This window comes from Astatotilapia calliptera, chromosome 10, assembly GCF_900246225.1.
Source record: "Astatotilapia calliptera chromosome 10, fAstCal1.2, whole genome shotgun sequence".
Taxonomy (NCBI): domain Eukaryota; kingdom Metazoa; phylum Chordata; class Actinopteri; order Cichliformes; family Cichlidae; genus Astatotilapia; species Astatotilapia calliptera.
The window spans coordinates 6,638,897-6,653,346 of NC_039311.1; the positions used below are offsets into that span (position 1 = coordinate 6,638,897).

Below are 14,450 nucleotides of genomic sequence, written 5' to 3' on the forward strand. Positions count from 1 at the left end.
GTGGGACAAAAACAAACAAGAGAGACGGACTCGCGACAGAAAAGCCGATCAGCTGATCATTAAGCAGTTTCGTGATTGAAGTAGCAGCAAGAAGAGGCAGTCGCCCCATATATCGTTTGTTAAGCTTAACGCAGGAATGCTTTACAAACATTCAGAGATGGACTTACACTCGTGCTTTACTTCTCTCGGGGATAACTTTGTCGGAGATGAATTGCCGCGTTGCTAGCGAAGCTCCAAATGCTATCCAGACCACCGACAGGTCCCGCATGCCACAGCCGCTCTATCACGTGATGCATACTGCTCCGACGTGCTAACGTTGTGAGGCGAGTTACGGCGTGTTGCAAGTTTTGTGAGGTGCTTTCGTGATATTTAATGGATCGGATTACATTTTTTATTTTTCTCCGATATCCGATCCAGTAATTTCGGTCAGTATCCCACCGATACCGATACGTAATATGATAAATATGATAAATGACCAGAATTGTAATATTTCTGACTGAGGCAAAACTTTCCAGATTCCAATCAAATTGAATCGGATCCTGTATCGAATCAAAAATGATTCTACAAATCAGTGACGATGCAGCCGTACTCAGCCCCCTAAACATTTTCCCTTTCCAGTTCACAATCAATCCTACCCCTAGGTCAAAAATATGTATAGGACAATTGGCCTAATCTAATATTTTGTATGAACCTGTCCAGCTGTCCAGTGATTGAATGACAAGTAGATGGAGGCAGGACTTCACAGCAGGGGCATACTCCATAATGTGGTGTGCATTATCATATGTATAATATATATATTTCTCACTTATTGTATTTACCAACATCAAGGAGTTATGAGCAAAGGAAGGCCACACCATAGTGCATGTTTAAATAGGGAAAGTTTATTCATCAAAATGTATTACGCAAATACACATTACATTTTTTTTCAGCCCCCCAATCGAGAAAACAAAACCAATTACATGTTCAAAGCAACGGAACGGTGGCCCAATATCAGAGAGAACTCCACTCTTGAGTGAGCAGTGATAATTGAGCAGTCCGTTTTATTTTGCAGATTCAAGCTGCTCTTCAAAATTTTCGCAACGGGATGTCACCGGAGAGGACTGTGTTGAAAAGCTTCGAGTAATGAACCGTTTTTCAATACAAGCTTCAGTGTTTCAGAAAGCTTCATTTGGCCATCACTAATAATAATTAACAAAACTTCAAACAAACATATGACAAACTGACCTGCTGAAATGACACACGGGGGAACTTAAATACTGGTTTAGCTAAACCAAATGACACACATGGGGGAAAACAAAATGGCTATAAGCAACTAATACAAAACAATTAAACAAACATGAAACACCCCCCAGGCAATGAAGCATGTGGTGCAATCCACTTAGGCTGTCAGTGGTACTTCAGGTCTCCCAGCCCTTTGCCACACCTTTTGCCAGACAGGAGGAGAAGCCAACCCCCAGGTAACTCAAACAAAGAAAGATGTATTAATATAACATAAAACAGAACTTTGACCTTGCAAGGTTCATATGTGTGCACGCCATATAAACATTGGAAGGTGTGATGGAAAAATAAATACATTTAATAAAGAAACAATATTGAACAATAAGTAGAATATTTTAAAGTAGTGACTGTAAATTAAATTAAGTGAATCAACGGGTGGTGAGGTGTGGAGCTTACCATGTGTGGCATGCCATCACACCTGATAAAGTGTGTTTCTGCCAAATGATGATGTTTGTGGTGAAAGTCAGTATTGTTTTTTACTAACTGTTCTGAAGACGTAGCAGGACGTGTCATTTGCAGGCCTGGCCACAAGAGGGTGGTCACAAACTTGGCTTAGTGCAGACAAACCAGTTATAACCAGTTCAGCCATATACTTCTTCTGGGTTAGGTTGATCAGGTTTAATGCTTATGTCCATGTGTGTTCACCGAGGGAGCTGTAAGGTACAATGTAGCATTGTACCTTACCAGAATATGTTAGTGTGCCTCAGTGAATTACACTTTTCCCACTCAAGTCCTGTGGAGTCATCTGAATAGGAAGAACATGATCCAGGCAGTCAACACCTATGCCGCACCATGACATTTACTACTGTCAGATAATGGAAGTGGCTGATATTGAAAAATACTACAAATTGCTGGATAAAGCTGGACTGAAAGACAACACAGAGGTACTAAGCTGGAAGCACAGAAACAAGCTCTAAGCACAAGATCCATAGAAGCTGGGCTCTTTCATACCAGGCAAGACCCCAGGTGCAGACTGTGCAAATATAGCTCTGAGACGATCCAGCACATAACAGCAGGGTGCAAGATGCTAGCACGCAGGGCATGCATGGAACGCCATAACCCTGTGGCCAGCATAGTATACAGAAACAATTAGGGCATGCATGGAACGCATAGAGGCTGAGTATGGCCTGGAAGTCAAAGGGTCAAAGGATACACTGAGAATGACCGAGCTAAGATCCAGTGGGGCTTCCAGACAAACTAGCGATGGCCAAACTACTGGAATAGTAGTGTTGGGCAAGCAGAGGAAGTCAGCTAGATGTAACATTAGCAAGTGATAGCAACATCAGGAAGAAGAAACATCAGAAACTCAAGAAAATTCAAGAGCTGAGAGAGGAGCTAGAGAAGATATGGAGGGTGAAGGTAACAGAGCCCCCCGCCCAGGAGAAATAAAGATACTGCACAGGCCCCTCAAGCTCCAAGGCCTCTGGTAGAGGACAAATGCATGAAGGATAAGAGACCATCTGAAGGGGTGAGTGGGGAATTATACACACACACACACACACACACACACACACACACACACACACTTATTTCTCACTAATTCCCTAGATCTAGATTACTAAACTAGTAATCTGGCATACTGGGTGCCCGATGCCTGATGGACTGACACACGTGTGGGCTGATGGGTATATATATAATGTTTTAAATATAATTTGATATAGGGGCAGCATGGTGGCACGGTAATTAGCACTGTTGCCTCACAGCCTGAGTTCAATTCCCCCATCAGGCCAGGGTCTTTCTGTGTGGAGTTTGGATGTTCTCACGGTGTTTGTGTGGCTTCTCCCAGGTACTCCCACACTCCAAAGACATGCAGTTAGTGTAGATGGGTTAATTGGAAACACTAAATTGCCCACAGGTGTGAATGTGGTAGTGAATGTGAGTGCGACTGGTTGTCTCCTGTTTATATGTTAGCTCTGTGACAGACTGGCAACCTGTCCAGGGTGTACCCTGCCTCATGCCCTAAGACAGCTGGGATAGGCTCCAGCGCCCCCCACAGCCCTAAAAAGGATAAGTGGAAATGAATGGATGGATAATTTTATATAATTATATAGGCTATGTGCCAGCTTGAAGGGCTGTTGTGCACCAGCACTGACAGCAACCCGTTCTTTACTTTTCATTAGTAATGCTGAATTGCCCAACCAAATCACTTAAAGCAACCAGCCCCATCCCTACCGTTCTTTTCAGAGAGAAAAAAATAAAGTAAAAATAGATACAGCAAAGTCCTCACTGTTGGTAGCATCAACTATAGAGAAGTGCATGATAAGGGACAGCAGAAAACAACCCACAAGCACAGGTGCATATTAGATTTATCAAAGTAGTAGTAGTAAAAAGAACTTCGCACCACCTTAAGGTAAGGGTAAATTTAGTTTTATTTCCAAAATATATATAAGTTCAGTGGTTCTTCCTATTACAAAAATATAAATGACAATAAAATCAGTTTTGCAAGGCTGCTTTTCTAATAACTGAAAGAAAACACAACATAACGTACCTATACCTACCTAACTGTTAATGAAAAGTATTTATTTTTTCCGAGCAAACATTTGGAATTTCTTTATTAGTACTGCTAACTTAACAGGTCAGGCTTAGTAGATTACAGATAGATTAAAAACATTAAGAATAATGTACAAACCTTCATTTTTATTTTAAGGTTTTGATTAAAAGCATTTGCTAAAAGCAAAACAGTAAATAAGCACAAAAGGGTATTAGCGCAAGTATACTGACACACATGGCCTACATATTACACAAGGGAATACTTACTTCTGAATAGTTTTGTAAGATCTATGAAATAATGTAGCATTAGAATAAAACCTACATGTAGTATGCAGAGGCTGGGTAGAGCAAATAGGGACTGAGTTTACGATCTTCTGATGGAAAGGTGCTGTTCTCATGAGCCTGACGACGGTAGTACCTGCGGAGAGCAGGGCTGCCAGGGTGGCATTGTCTCACATGGAGGAAGTACTCATCAGGCCGGCTTGATGTATAACCACAATCCTCACATACAAAGATCTTGGAGCGTCTCTGGCGGTAAGCATACTGCTGATGTACGCCATGAATCTTTCTCATATGCGACTCCAGAGAGCAACGCTGTGTGAAAGCTTTCTCACACAGCTCACACTTGTAGGGACGGATACCTGTAGCAGTGAGAGACAAAAGACAGTTTCTCCTTTAAGCTTTCCACCAAGGCTGACATTGTCAGAGAGCTCATGTAATGACTGAACGCAGATTTTCCATTTATTTAAATTTTTTGTTGTTGATTTCCGTTAATGCCAGTCACTTTAAAGTTACTGTAAATCCCACAAAGGAATTCTTGGAGATTTCAACCAATTGTAAAAAGCTTGGAAAGAAAGTGACTGGACTTCTTAAAGTTTTTTTTAAGACGTTTCATCTGTCATCCACAAAGCTTCTTTAGGTTTAAAACCAAATGATGGAGACTCCCAGGTATTTAAACCCTAGCGCAGGGGTGGGGAACTCCAGGCCTCAAGGGCCGGTGTCCTGCAGGTTTTAGATGTGTCCTTGAACCAACACAGCTAATTTAAATGGATGAGAGGTGAACGGTCTTTAAAAATCTTGAAGATGTCCAGTCACTTTTCTTTCCAAGCTTCTTAGATTACCATGAACTGGATGACTAAGAACCTACATTTCAATCAAGTGCAACTAATGATACACAGCAAACCCATTAATCCCTTAATTATATTATCAATAACATATATAATAAAATGTACTCCCTTGTAATAAAATTGATTGTGATTCTTTTAACCCTTCTTTGGCCCTGGGACCATTTTTGGTCCCTTTAGTTTTTCAGTTACAAGCCATTTGCACTGTGTTGAATGGAATATAGCCAAATTCTCTAAAAAAAAGTTTGGCATAATTTCATTTCAAAATTCAAGTCTGACTTCCTTAAATTAGCTTCAGTGGCTAAGCTAACAATACACATCCTCTTAGAGCCCTAGGGACCATTTTTGGCCATTGACTTCCATTATAAACGCTATTTTTCACTGCAGAATTATTACCGTTAATGTCTTGGTGATTACTTATGTCTCCGTCTCGTTTTGGTCTATGAGCCTTAGAGTTGTAATTTTTTTATTTGTCCACCGGGTGGCGCCCTTGCTCCACATTTGATCCCTGCTGGAAAACAGCGGGCTGCTTGGACAGACCTGCGGGAAACGAAGCCTCATTTCCGGCGTGCAGCAGCGGCTTCGCCTGCTGATCGGGCGGGACCATTTTTCGGTCCCTAGGACCGTTAGAGGGTGCTTTTTTTTTTTTTTTTTAGTCAACAGGAAATGACGTATTTGTTGTCACGTGGTATCGGACGTGTGGGCTGGAAAAAGCAGTCCCCGGTGATCGTGCCCCGGTGATCGTCGCGACTTACCCCGGCAACATGCACTTATTTCGGCCTAGAGGAGGAGCATTTGCCGCCTGGAGACCATTTTCTGGTCCTGAAAAAAATAAATAAAAGGCGATCGAAATGACTGTTGGTGCCAATCTTTAGTCCATCTAAAGGCCTAATTATAATAACAATTGAATATTACCTCAAATGTTTTTTTTGGAAAATATTCAAGTTTTATGTTTTTTGGGGCAAAAAAGCAGTGCGCTCATGTGACGAAACCGGGATATAAAGGGTTAAAATCCGCGAAATGTAATTAAAACTTGACATGAATATTTCAAGGAGAAGTAGGTCTAAAAGATTGGCTAATTTAAAGTGGAATAAAATATTAATATATAAATTTTTTATAGCACTTTTTTGGGCGTGGTCGATTGGGACCGATAGTGTGTGCATTTTATGAAATGCGCTCCTGCAAAAAAAATAAAAGGCGATCGAAATGACTGTTGGTGCCAATCTTTGGTCCATCTAAAGGCCTAATTATAATAACAAACAAATATTACTTCAAATGTTTTTTTTGGAAAATATTTAGTTTTTTGTTTTTTGGGGCTAAAAAAACAGGGCGCTCATGTAATAAAACTGGGATTTAAAGGGTTAAAACAATGAAAATATAATTAAAACTTTATATGAATATTTCAGGGAGAAGTAGTTTTAAAAGACTGACCAATTTAAAGTGGAAAAAAATATGAATATATAATCTTTTTATTGCACTTTTGGGGCGGGACCATTTTTGGTCCCCAGGGCTCTAAAGGGATGCATTTTTAAGGGTCAGCGAAGGGTTTTAATTTGATAAAGATTAGTGGATTCAACAAAATACATTTAGAACATTCCTAACCTGTGTGTGTTCGCATATGTCTCTTTAGGTCGAAGGTATCATTGAATCCTTTGCCACAGAACCGACAAGGATGCCTCTTCACCAAGCTGTGGCACTTCAAGTGGCGGGTTAACATGCGTTGTAGAGGGAAGATCTTGTGGCACACTGAGCAAACAAAGTGACCTGAGACAGGGGAAGTACGGGGACGTGGCTGATGGGAAGAGAACTACTGAATAAATATGACAAAACTTCACTGTAACAATCATCTTTTCTCTGCTCTGTTTAGCTTACAAGTAACAAACAGGATTACAAATTGCTAATACATGGTACAGTGTACCAAGACACCAGTACACCTTCCATGCAAATAGTTCCTTTATAAGCCATTAAATCATAACGAGTGGGTACGGAGTTCTTGAATTGATCCTATATATACACATTTTATCTGTGCAGATAAAATATTGCAGCCCCAATAATTAGTCTAGTGCATCACCCCTAGCTTTTTCCATCTTTCAGCAAGCATGGCATAAAAAAGCAGTTTTTTTAAAAATAGATATATTTTCTTAAATAGAGCTAAATTAATCTCACTGTATAATATTAGCCTTAAAAGTTTAATAATATTATCAAGAATGCATCAAGAATTTTATTTTTATCCTTTCCACAGCAGTTCAAAAGCAGATATGTACAATGCAATCAACAGACCTATATGAATAATGAATTTCATGGCCACTAAAGGGAGTACAAATGTCGGTCTACTGAACTCAAACTTGATTGCACAGAAGACCAGTGAATAAGAAATGGATAGTTTTACAATTTGATTTGCATAATATGGCACCTTTTTCTTGATAGATTATGTTCACAGTATGAGCATCTATGAAAGCAGATGAAATTGCCAGCCATGTGTCCGTGTTCAGTAGTTAGGGTGTACTGAGAATAGCTCTAGTAAAAATCACAAAGTCAGCTGTTCTATTAATTGTCACAAATGCTTAACAGATTTTCTGTTAACAAAATAAATGGGAAGTTCAAAAGGGTCCTGTGTTTGAGTTTCTTTTCCCCTTTTTTAGTGGTTATGACCTCATAGGGCAGTATTTTTCTCACATGTAAAGTAGTTCTGTCCCTCTCCAACATATCTGGCTATGTGTATATTTCTGGACTTACCTACTGCCTTAGAGTTGTATGAAAAATATGATTTTTAATCTTAATAACTAATTTAAAGAACTTGAAATAAATGGTTGTTTTTTAGTTAAATGGAAAATGTATCAGACGTGTTACATAAACTTGGAGCATTCCACATTATAGGTCAAATAATGAGCACATCTAAAATGACCTGAAAGTCCTCTACCAGAGGCCTGAGAGCTTCAGGATACTGCACAGTATCTTATCTATTTGCATGATTGGACAGGGAACTCAAATGTCATTCCTTGAATCTGCTGGAGCCACTTGCCCAGTTTGAGGGTCACCACTCCGATTACCACTGTTGCCTATATATATGGAAAAATGAATTCTGCTGTCTACCAAAACATCCTGACGGAGAATGTCTGGTCATCTGTTCATGACCTCAAGCTGAAGCCCCCTTAGGTTCCTGACCTGAGATTCTGTGGCATGACCTTAATAAGGTGGTTCATGCTCAAAAACCCTCTAATACAGTGGTTTCCAAACTTTTTTTGCTAGGCCCCCTTTGTTTTACAAGAAAAATGTTCGCGCCCCCCACCATGTGCCTTTTTTCACGTCACGCTGTGTGACACATTATTGTTTACATGAGATGAATTGCAGAATGGCGGATAGAGACAAAATACTGTTACTCTTACCATCTTCAGGTTTTACACGCTTGCATATACACACACACGTAGTTACTGTCCCTCCATTTAGAAAGGCAGAGGCGTCACAGTGTAATTATTTTACGTGTAGTTGTTTTTTTCCTGTGTAATATTCAACATTGCTATTAATACATTTTTCAAAAAATGCCTCTCTGTGCAAAATGGGTTCAAAAACATAAACAACTGTGGGATCCTGTTTGTCTGTGGTTTGGACAAGGGGAACAAATTGTGGCAGGATCAGCCTGATGTTATTTGTATCTCACTGTAACTTTAATGTATAAAGAACTAACATCTCCAAAATGTCAGGAATAGTTAGTCATTACAAGAAGTGTTTGTGAACTAAAAATCAAGAATGTGGGATTCTGTTTGTCCGTGATTTGGAGAGCCCAGCGCGTGCTCTCAACGCAGGGAAAACCAAGGCAGGGTAGACCTACCTTGGCACTTGTGTAGGTGAAACCAAAAGGAAGATATGCTTCACCATATTTTCTAGTCTTTGACTTGGAAGGATATTGGTTTGGAAACATATTTGGTGTTTTGGAGGAAGGAAGGTTCAGAGTTTAAGTAGTCATCATCATGGGCTCATCCGATTAGAATGAGAATAAGCAGTCAATCATTTACAGGTTTTGTCATTTTATTGAATTATGGTTAAAGGAAGGAAAGACACACATGGACGGCTATCTCTCAGCTGCCGCCCCATGTGGGAGTGAAGAAAGAGTGAGGGGTAGGTGAGTGCAGTCCTTATATAACGAGTGACAGGTGAGCGCAATTAAGGCCAAGCACCACACCCAATCAAAGGTGAGGAAAAGAAACAAGGTGCATCTGGTGAAGTGAATGTGCTAAAAGGGGAGCCTTTACAACATTTGGCGATGCTTCATATCCTGCTTTGCGTTTGTGTGTGTATATTATGAACTCAATCAATCAAAAAAAAAATGTAGTTATGGTTGTATTGAACTGAACTGATTTCCCAAGCACAGTGCATCTACCCCCCCCCCCCCCAACATACAAAGTTGTGATGAAAGCCACATATATATATCAAGTGGAAGAGAAAAAAATTACCCAGAGAATGTAATATAGGATATTACCCTTTCACTGATTACTGATTGAATTCACTACCATCTCATGCTTTTGAACTGTAAGCTCCAACAAACACCTCTGTTAACTCTGTGTCTTACATCACAAAAAATGTGAGTCTGATGATGCATATATTCCAGAGGCAGTCGTCTGTGGTCCTGCCTAAGGTCATGTCCTAAGAATCCTTGCCCAAATTTCTAACCTCCTACTAGTCCACCACTAGTCCAACAGTCACATGATGCTAATAACTATGCACTAAACACTGGGTTAGTTGTTCACATTAAAGGAGTGATATTGTATTTTGGCAAGAAAACCTTTCTCACCTTTGCTCTGCTGACCAGTGCCATTGTACTGGGATGGTAGGAGCCCCGGAGCATCACAGTAGACCAGTCCGGCCTGGTATCAGCTCTTGGTCCTCCCAGTCCTGCTAAAGGTACTGGCACTATAATTCCTCTTGTTGCATCACGTCCTGAGGGGATTACTGGCTGAGGCATGGCGGCAGGCTCTTGGGTGCCAGGACTGCAGGATATCTGTTTTTCAATATTTTCACTCACTATGTAGTTAGATAGATAGACAGATAGGTAGATTACATGACTAAATTACGACATTGAAGTAAATTACTGTGATACAGACTAATTGTTACGGCTTTAACATTTTGACAGCAGAAATTAAACTTGAAGCCACTTGAAATTCATACCTTGTGGATTTTCTTCTTTCCACTCATGTTGTTCTGATTCTTTCCACTGCCATGCTCCACATGGCCCACGTTTCTTTTTCACAAGGAAAGACCTTGGCATCCTTTAAATCTGTCACTTCTTGGTTTTCTTCTATTTCCTGACCTCTCTCTTATTTAAACGTTGCCCCCTGATCCTGTCACAGTGCTAAGAGATTTAATTTGCTAATGTCCAGTGTTCTGCTCTTACAAGTGCAACCATCTCCTTTGACAGTCAGCAAGTAGAGTGTCCTAGTAAAATCACAGCACTCATTTTCATAACACTCTCTGGAAAGGATGGTGAATGTTTTAGCTCTGGTAAAGGATGGGCGGTTGGAGCGTCACTCTTAGCAGGAGTACACCTGTGCTGATTGTGCGTGTGTGCCATTTTAACTGGTCCTCCACCAGTTTTGCATGTCAGGTAGTGAGAATCCGGGGAGCTTCACATTCAAGTGGCCCTTGGCATGCAAATTTTTGGATCTGGACCAAGCCCTGGCCCCAGACAAAGGGCATGGCCTAAGTAACAGGAGCAAGCACAGTGGAGCCACAGCCTTAACTGCTAGGTAAATCAGCCCTTTCTCTTTTTTATGGCTTTTCTGTTGCAGTTGTTTGAAGGAATTATAGAGCTTCTTTGAACGCATACAAAGGACATTCATACTCAATAAAAAAGATGGCAAGCACTTGCAGTCTATTGACTGAATTGTTTACATAATTGCATATATGATGGCACCTTTTGTGTTGTCCCCTGGTACTTGCACAGTGAATATAGGAATAATTTACACCCTCTGTAGCACTGAACAGAAAAGCATTATATGGAAATATATGACAGTGAAAAAAGTATCCAGTATCCAGAAGTCTGTTAGATACTGATTAGGCAACATGAACATATAGAAAAGATTTTCCCTCAGTCTTGTGAGAACTGTAACAACAATTAATTTTGCTGATTTACAATCCCCCTTTGCTGCAGATAAACAAATGGACCCAAATTATGCCAGAACCACTAGAAGGTAAAGAAGCAAACTGCCCACTCTTGTCCAATTGTCTGCAGTTGGTGTATGTTTAACAGGAAAATGAACTGCATGTATCTTATTTCACTGGGCGTGCATAACAAATTCAAACAGTCTGAGTGTAAGTCAGAGTCTAAACCTCATCATGCAAATCTCAGTAGAGGTCACTCCAAGACCATCAGGAGGATCATGTAGTATAAACTGTACACTAGTACAAACACAGATCTGCTCTACCTATCTGCTACATTTATGTGCTGTAAGTCCCATATTTTAACTGCTTACTAAGCATTTATATTGTAGATATTGGTCATTGAATATGAGGGTTCAGAAAGTGATGAATGTAATGCAAATCTGGAAAACACAACTGCAAAGTCTGTATTTATTTCACTTTATAAAGGAGGATAAGCATATATTGTCCTACTTTACTCAAGATATTAATTTGTGTAAGTAAAATATCTTCAGACAGACTAATTGAATTCAGATTTTGATAATAAATCTTTTGCTGTGTAATGTTAGTGTTTGTATTGTTAGTGTATTGTTGTATTGTTAGTGTTTCCTAAATGTGCTTTAAGGCTATTGACTATACTGTGAGGTTCCCTTCTGAAGCTGCACTCTAACTGTATGCAAAGCACATGCCTGTGTGCAGCAGCATGAAAATTAAATGGTAACAAGGCAGCTCCACATTATTTTGCAGTAAACAAAAAACTGTCCGTTTGAATAATATCTAATACCTATCACTCTGTCTACTCACTGACGTGTCAGTATAGTACAGAGTGAAAGAAAAAGCCACAGATTAAGATATTCAAACACAGCCTTCCTCAGAGGATAGTCACTGTTGCAAGTTTTGACAAATGCATATTAAACTTGAAAACATTTGAAGATTAAAAAAGGTAACCTTCATGTCAGTAACAAGAGGAGACTTGATAGCTTTCTTTCTTTCTTTACATTTAGGTGAACGGCTTGTCTGAACTTGAACATGAATGTAAAAGAGACTGAGTTTAGCTGTTCATGTGTGTCATGGTTAGCCACGCCCTTGTTTTCTTTTTCAGTTGGATGTAAAAGTGTGCTTGTGCATTTGTCTGTTGATTGATAGCAACTAATCTTTAGTAACTGAAACCACAATTTAGAGTTAGGAACATTTTATCAGCTGACATTAATGCATTGTATGAGGTACAAGGCTGCATAATTACTTCCCCAGGCTTTATATTACCTTTCACTGTATATGTATTGTGTCATAAGAGCTTTTTTAGTTTAGCCATTCAGTTAGTTTTGGACAGTTTCTCATATAGTGCTGCATATTGTATATACTCTCTCTCTCTCTCTCGATCGCTCCAACAAACATATCGATTCAAACTGACAATAACTGAGCTACAGTTCATTTGTCATTTGTTTGTCACTGTGAAATTTATATTTTACAACAATTTCATTCATTTGCAAATTTTTTAAATGTAAAAAAAAAAAAGCTGTAACAATGTTTAAAAATCATACATTGTCTTTTCTGGTTATGTTATGACATCTTACCTTAAGAAAATGAAACATTTTGCATTCCTCTTTAATCAAAATTTGAGTCAAATCACAAATATCGATCCATATGATTATGTCAAGGCCTAGCGCTGTCTAGTCTTCCTGCTTGAGACTCTTTCATGGATGTCTGCCACTATGATGGTCCCTGGATCTTGTTCAGGGAGGTTATTGTGGTCTGCTCTTAGATCCACTAACCACTGAGCAATGTTTCATCCTTTTCCCATATTCTCTTCCAGTATTGCTCTTTCTCCAGCCTTGGCAGGGCTGTTCTAATTTCTAAGGCCACAGATACGGACTGCTTATTGTACTTCTTAAGCATCCCTTTCTTCATCACATCTTTTAACAGCTCTGGCAGTTAGTTGGCTGTCCTTTGTTCTGCCTTTATCTTGGCCTCTAGTTTCCTTCACCATAGAGGGTACTGCTTCTTGTGGCTGTTATCTTTTCAGTTGGTTGGTTTCAGTAACAGTAGCCGTAAGGATTGGACATAAATACTGCATTCACATCTTCTAGTTACTGCTGAAATCTCAATTTACAAAGAACCCAGAGTGGAGAACAAGTAAGATCAAATTTAATTGCTGACTATATTATGATTTTTAAAAGACAAATTAGTTGATTTAAGAAATTTTAAATGACTGTGTTTGGTAAGAGGGTCTGCAAATCAGGGATTATTTCTGTAAACACACTTGGTTTTGGCCTTGGTGTTGATCACCTAGTGCAGTGGTGTCCAAACCCAGTCCTCGAGAGCCGGTGTCCTGCAGGTTTTAGATGTGTCCTTGACAGTGTTGGGTAAGTTACTTTAAATGAGTAACTTAGTTACATTACTACTTACTTCTATCAAAAGTAACTCAGTTACTTCAAGTTACTCATTACTTTCAAAGTAACTAGTTACTAGGAAAAGTAACTTTGGTTTTACTCTGAATTCTCTTGTTAATGTGTTGCTTCTGTAACTGGATACCCAGCAAGACTGCCAGTCTTCTAGCTTGCTTACTTGCCACAAGTGCACTGTGCCACCTACTAATAGAAAGGAAAAAATAATGTGCATATTTCCACGAGAGAAATTCCACACCTGGACTGTCGTTGACCGCTGCCATGATTCGAGCCTACATCACAGCGTCATGTGCGCTTTTTACATCCAACACAAAAACTGCAGTCGTGGTGCTTTCGATTGTACTCAGAACTCGGAAATTCTGCCTTCCGAATAGGAAGATGTAGGTAACACCAGACTGCAGATGAGCTGCATACAGGGCTGGACTGGGACAAAAAAATCGGCCCAGGCAGTTTGACTAGAGAGCAGCCCGCCATTATAGGAAAAAGCCTTTGAATGAAAACAATCGCTGTTGTGACAGTGATGTACACTGTTCTGATGGTATATATGCATCAATCTATCAATCGTTTGTTGTAAGACTCAGATAATTATTTTTTAAAAGCTAGATATTTTAAATGAGAATAAGAAAGAAAAGTACTTCTTTGTGCCCCCCTCTCCCTGTTAATGCCCTACCTGGCCCCCTGGCAAAACTTTGCTAGGTCCGACCCTGCACAGTTACCAGCTGTCAGCTACGTAAAAAAATTATTATGGTGTTATTTGTCTCTCAGAAACAGTTCATAACTTCCCTTCAACTCATTCAAGTCACCTAAAAAGTAAACCTGTTTCTCCATCACCTGTTGAGCTCTGATGACTCAGTAAGAACATCTCCTGGTTTCATCTTCATGTTTCCCTCTCACCAGATAACCAAACCGATATCATGACCAGCAGCTTTTACGGCTGTGGCTCCAGCAAACATCAGCTGATACTGGAAGGTAATATTAAATAAATTCTAACAACAGCTGATCAAGCTTAAACGTGCTGCTG

At 39.7% G+C, this 14,450-nt stretch overlaps 1 protein-coding gene across 1 annotated transcript; it reads right to left on the reverse strand.

Moving 5' to 3' along the window:
• Nucleotides 1–4,011: 4,011 nt before the first annotated feature.
• Nucleotides 4,012–10,347, reverse strand: LOC113030684 (putative transcription factor Ovo-like 1). Its single transcript, XM_026182341.1, has 4 exons — nt 10,056–10,347; nt 9,682–9,911; nt 6,495–6,684; nt 4,012–4,409 (listed from the first exon to the last, which is right to left on the reverse strand). The coding sequence occupies exons 1-4, from the start codon at nt 10,153–10,155 to the stop codon at nt 4,087–4,089; spliced, it is 843 nt and encodes a 280-aa protein (XP_026038126.1). The 5' UTR covers nt 10,156–10,347; the 3' UTR covers nt 4,012–4,086.
• Between the last annotated feature and the right edge of the window lie 4,103 nt (nt 10,348–14,450).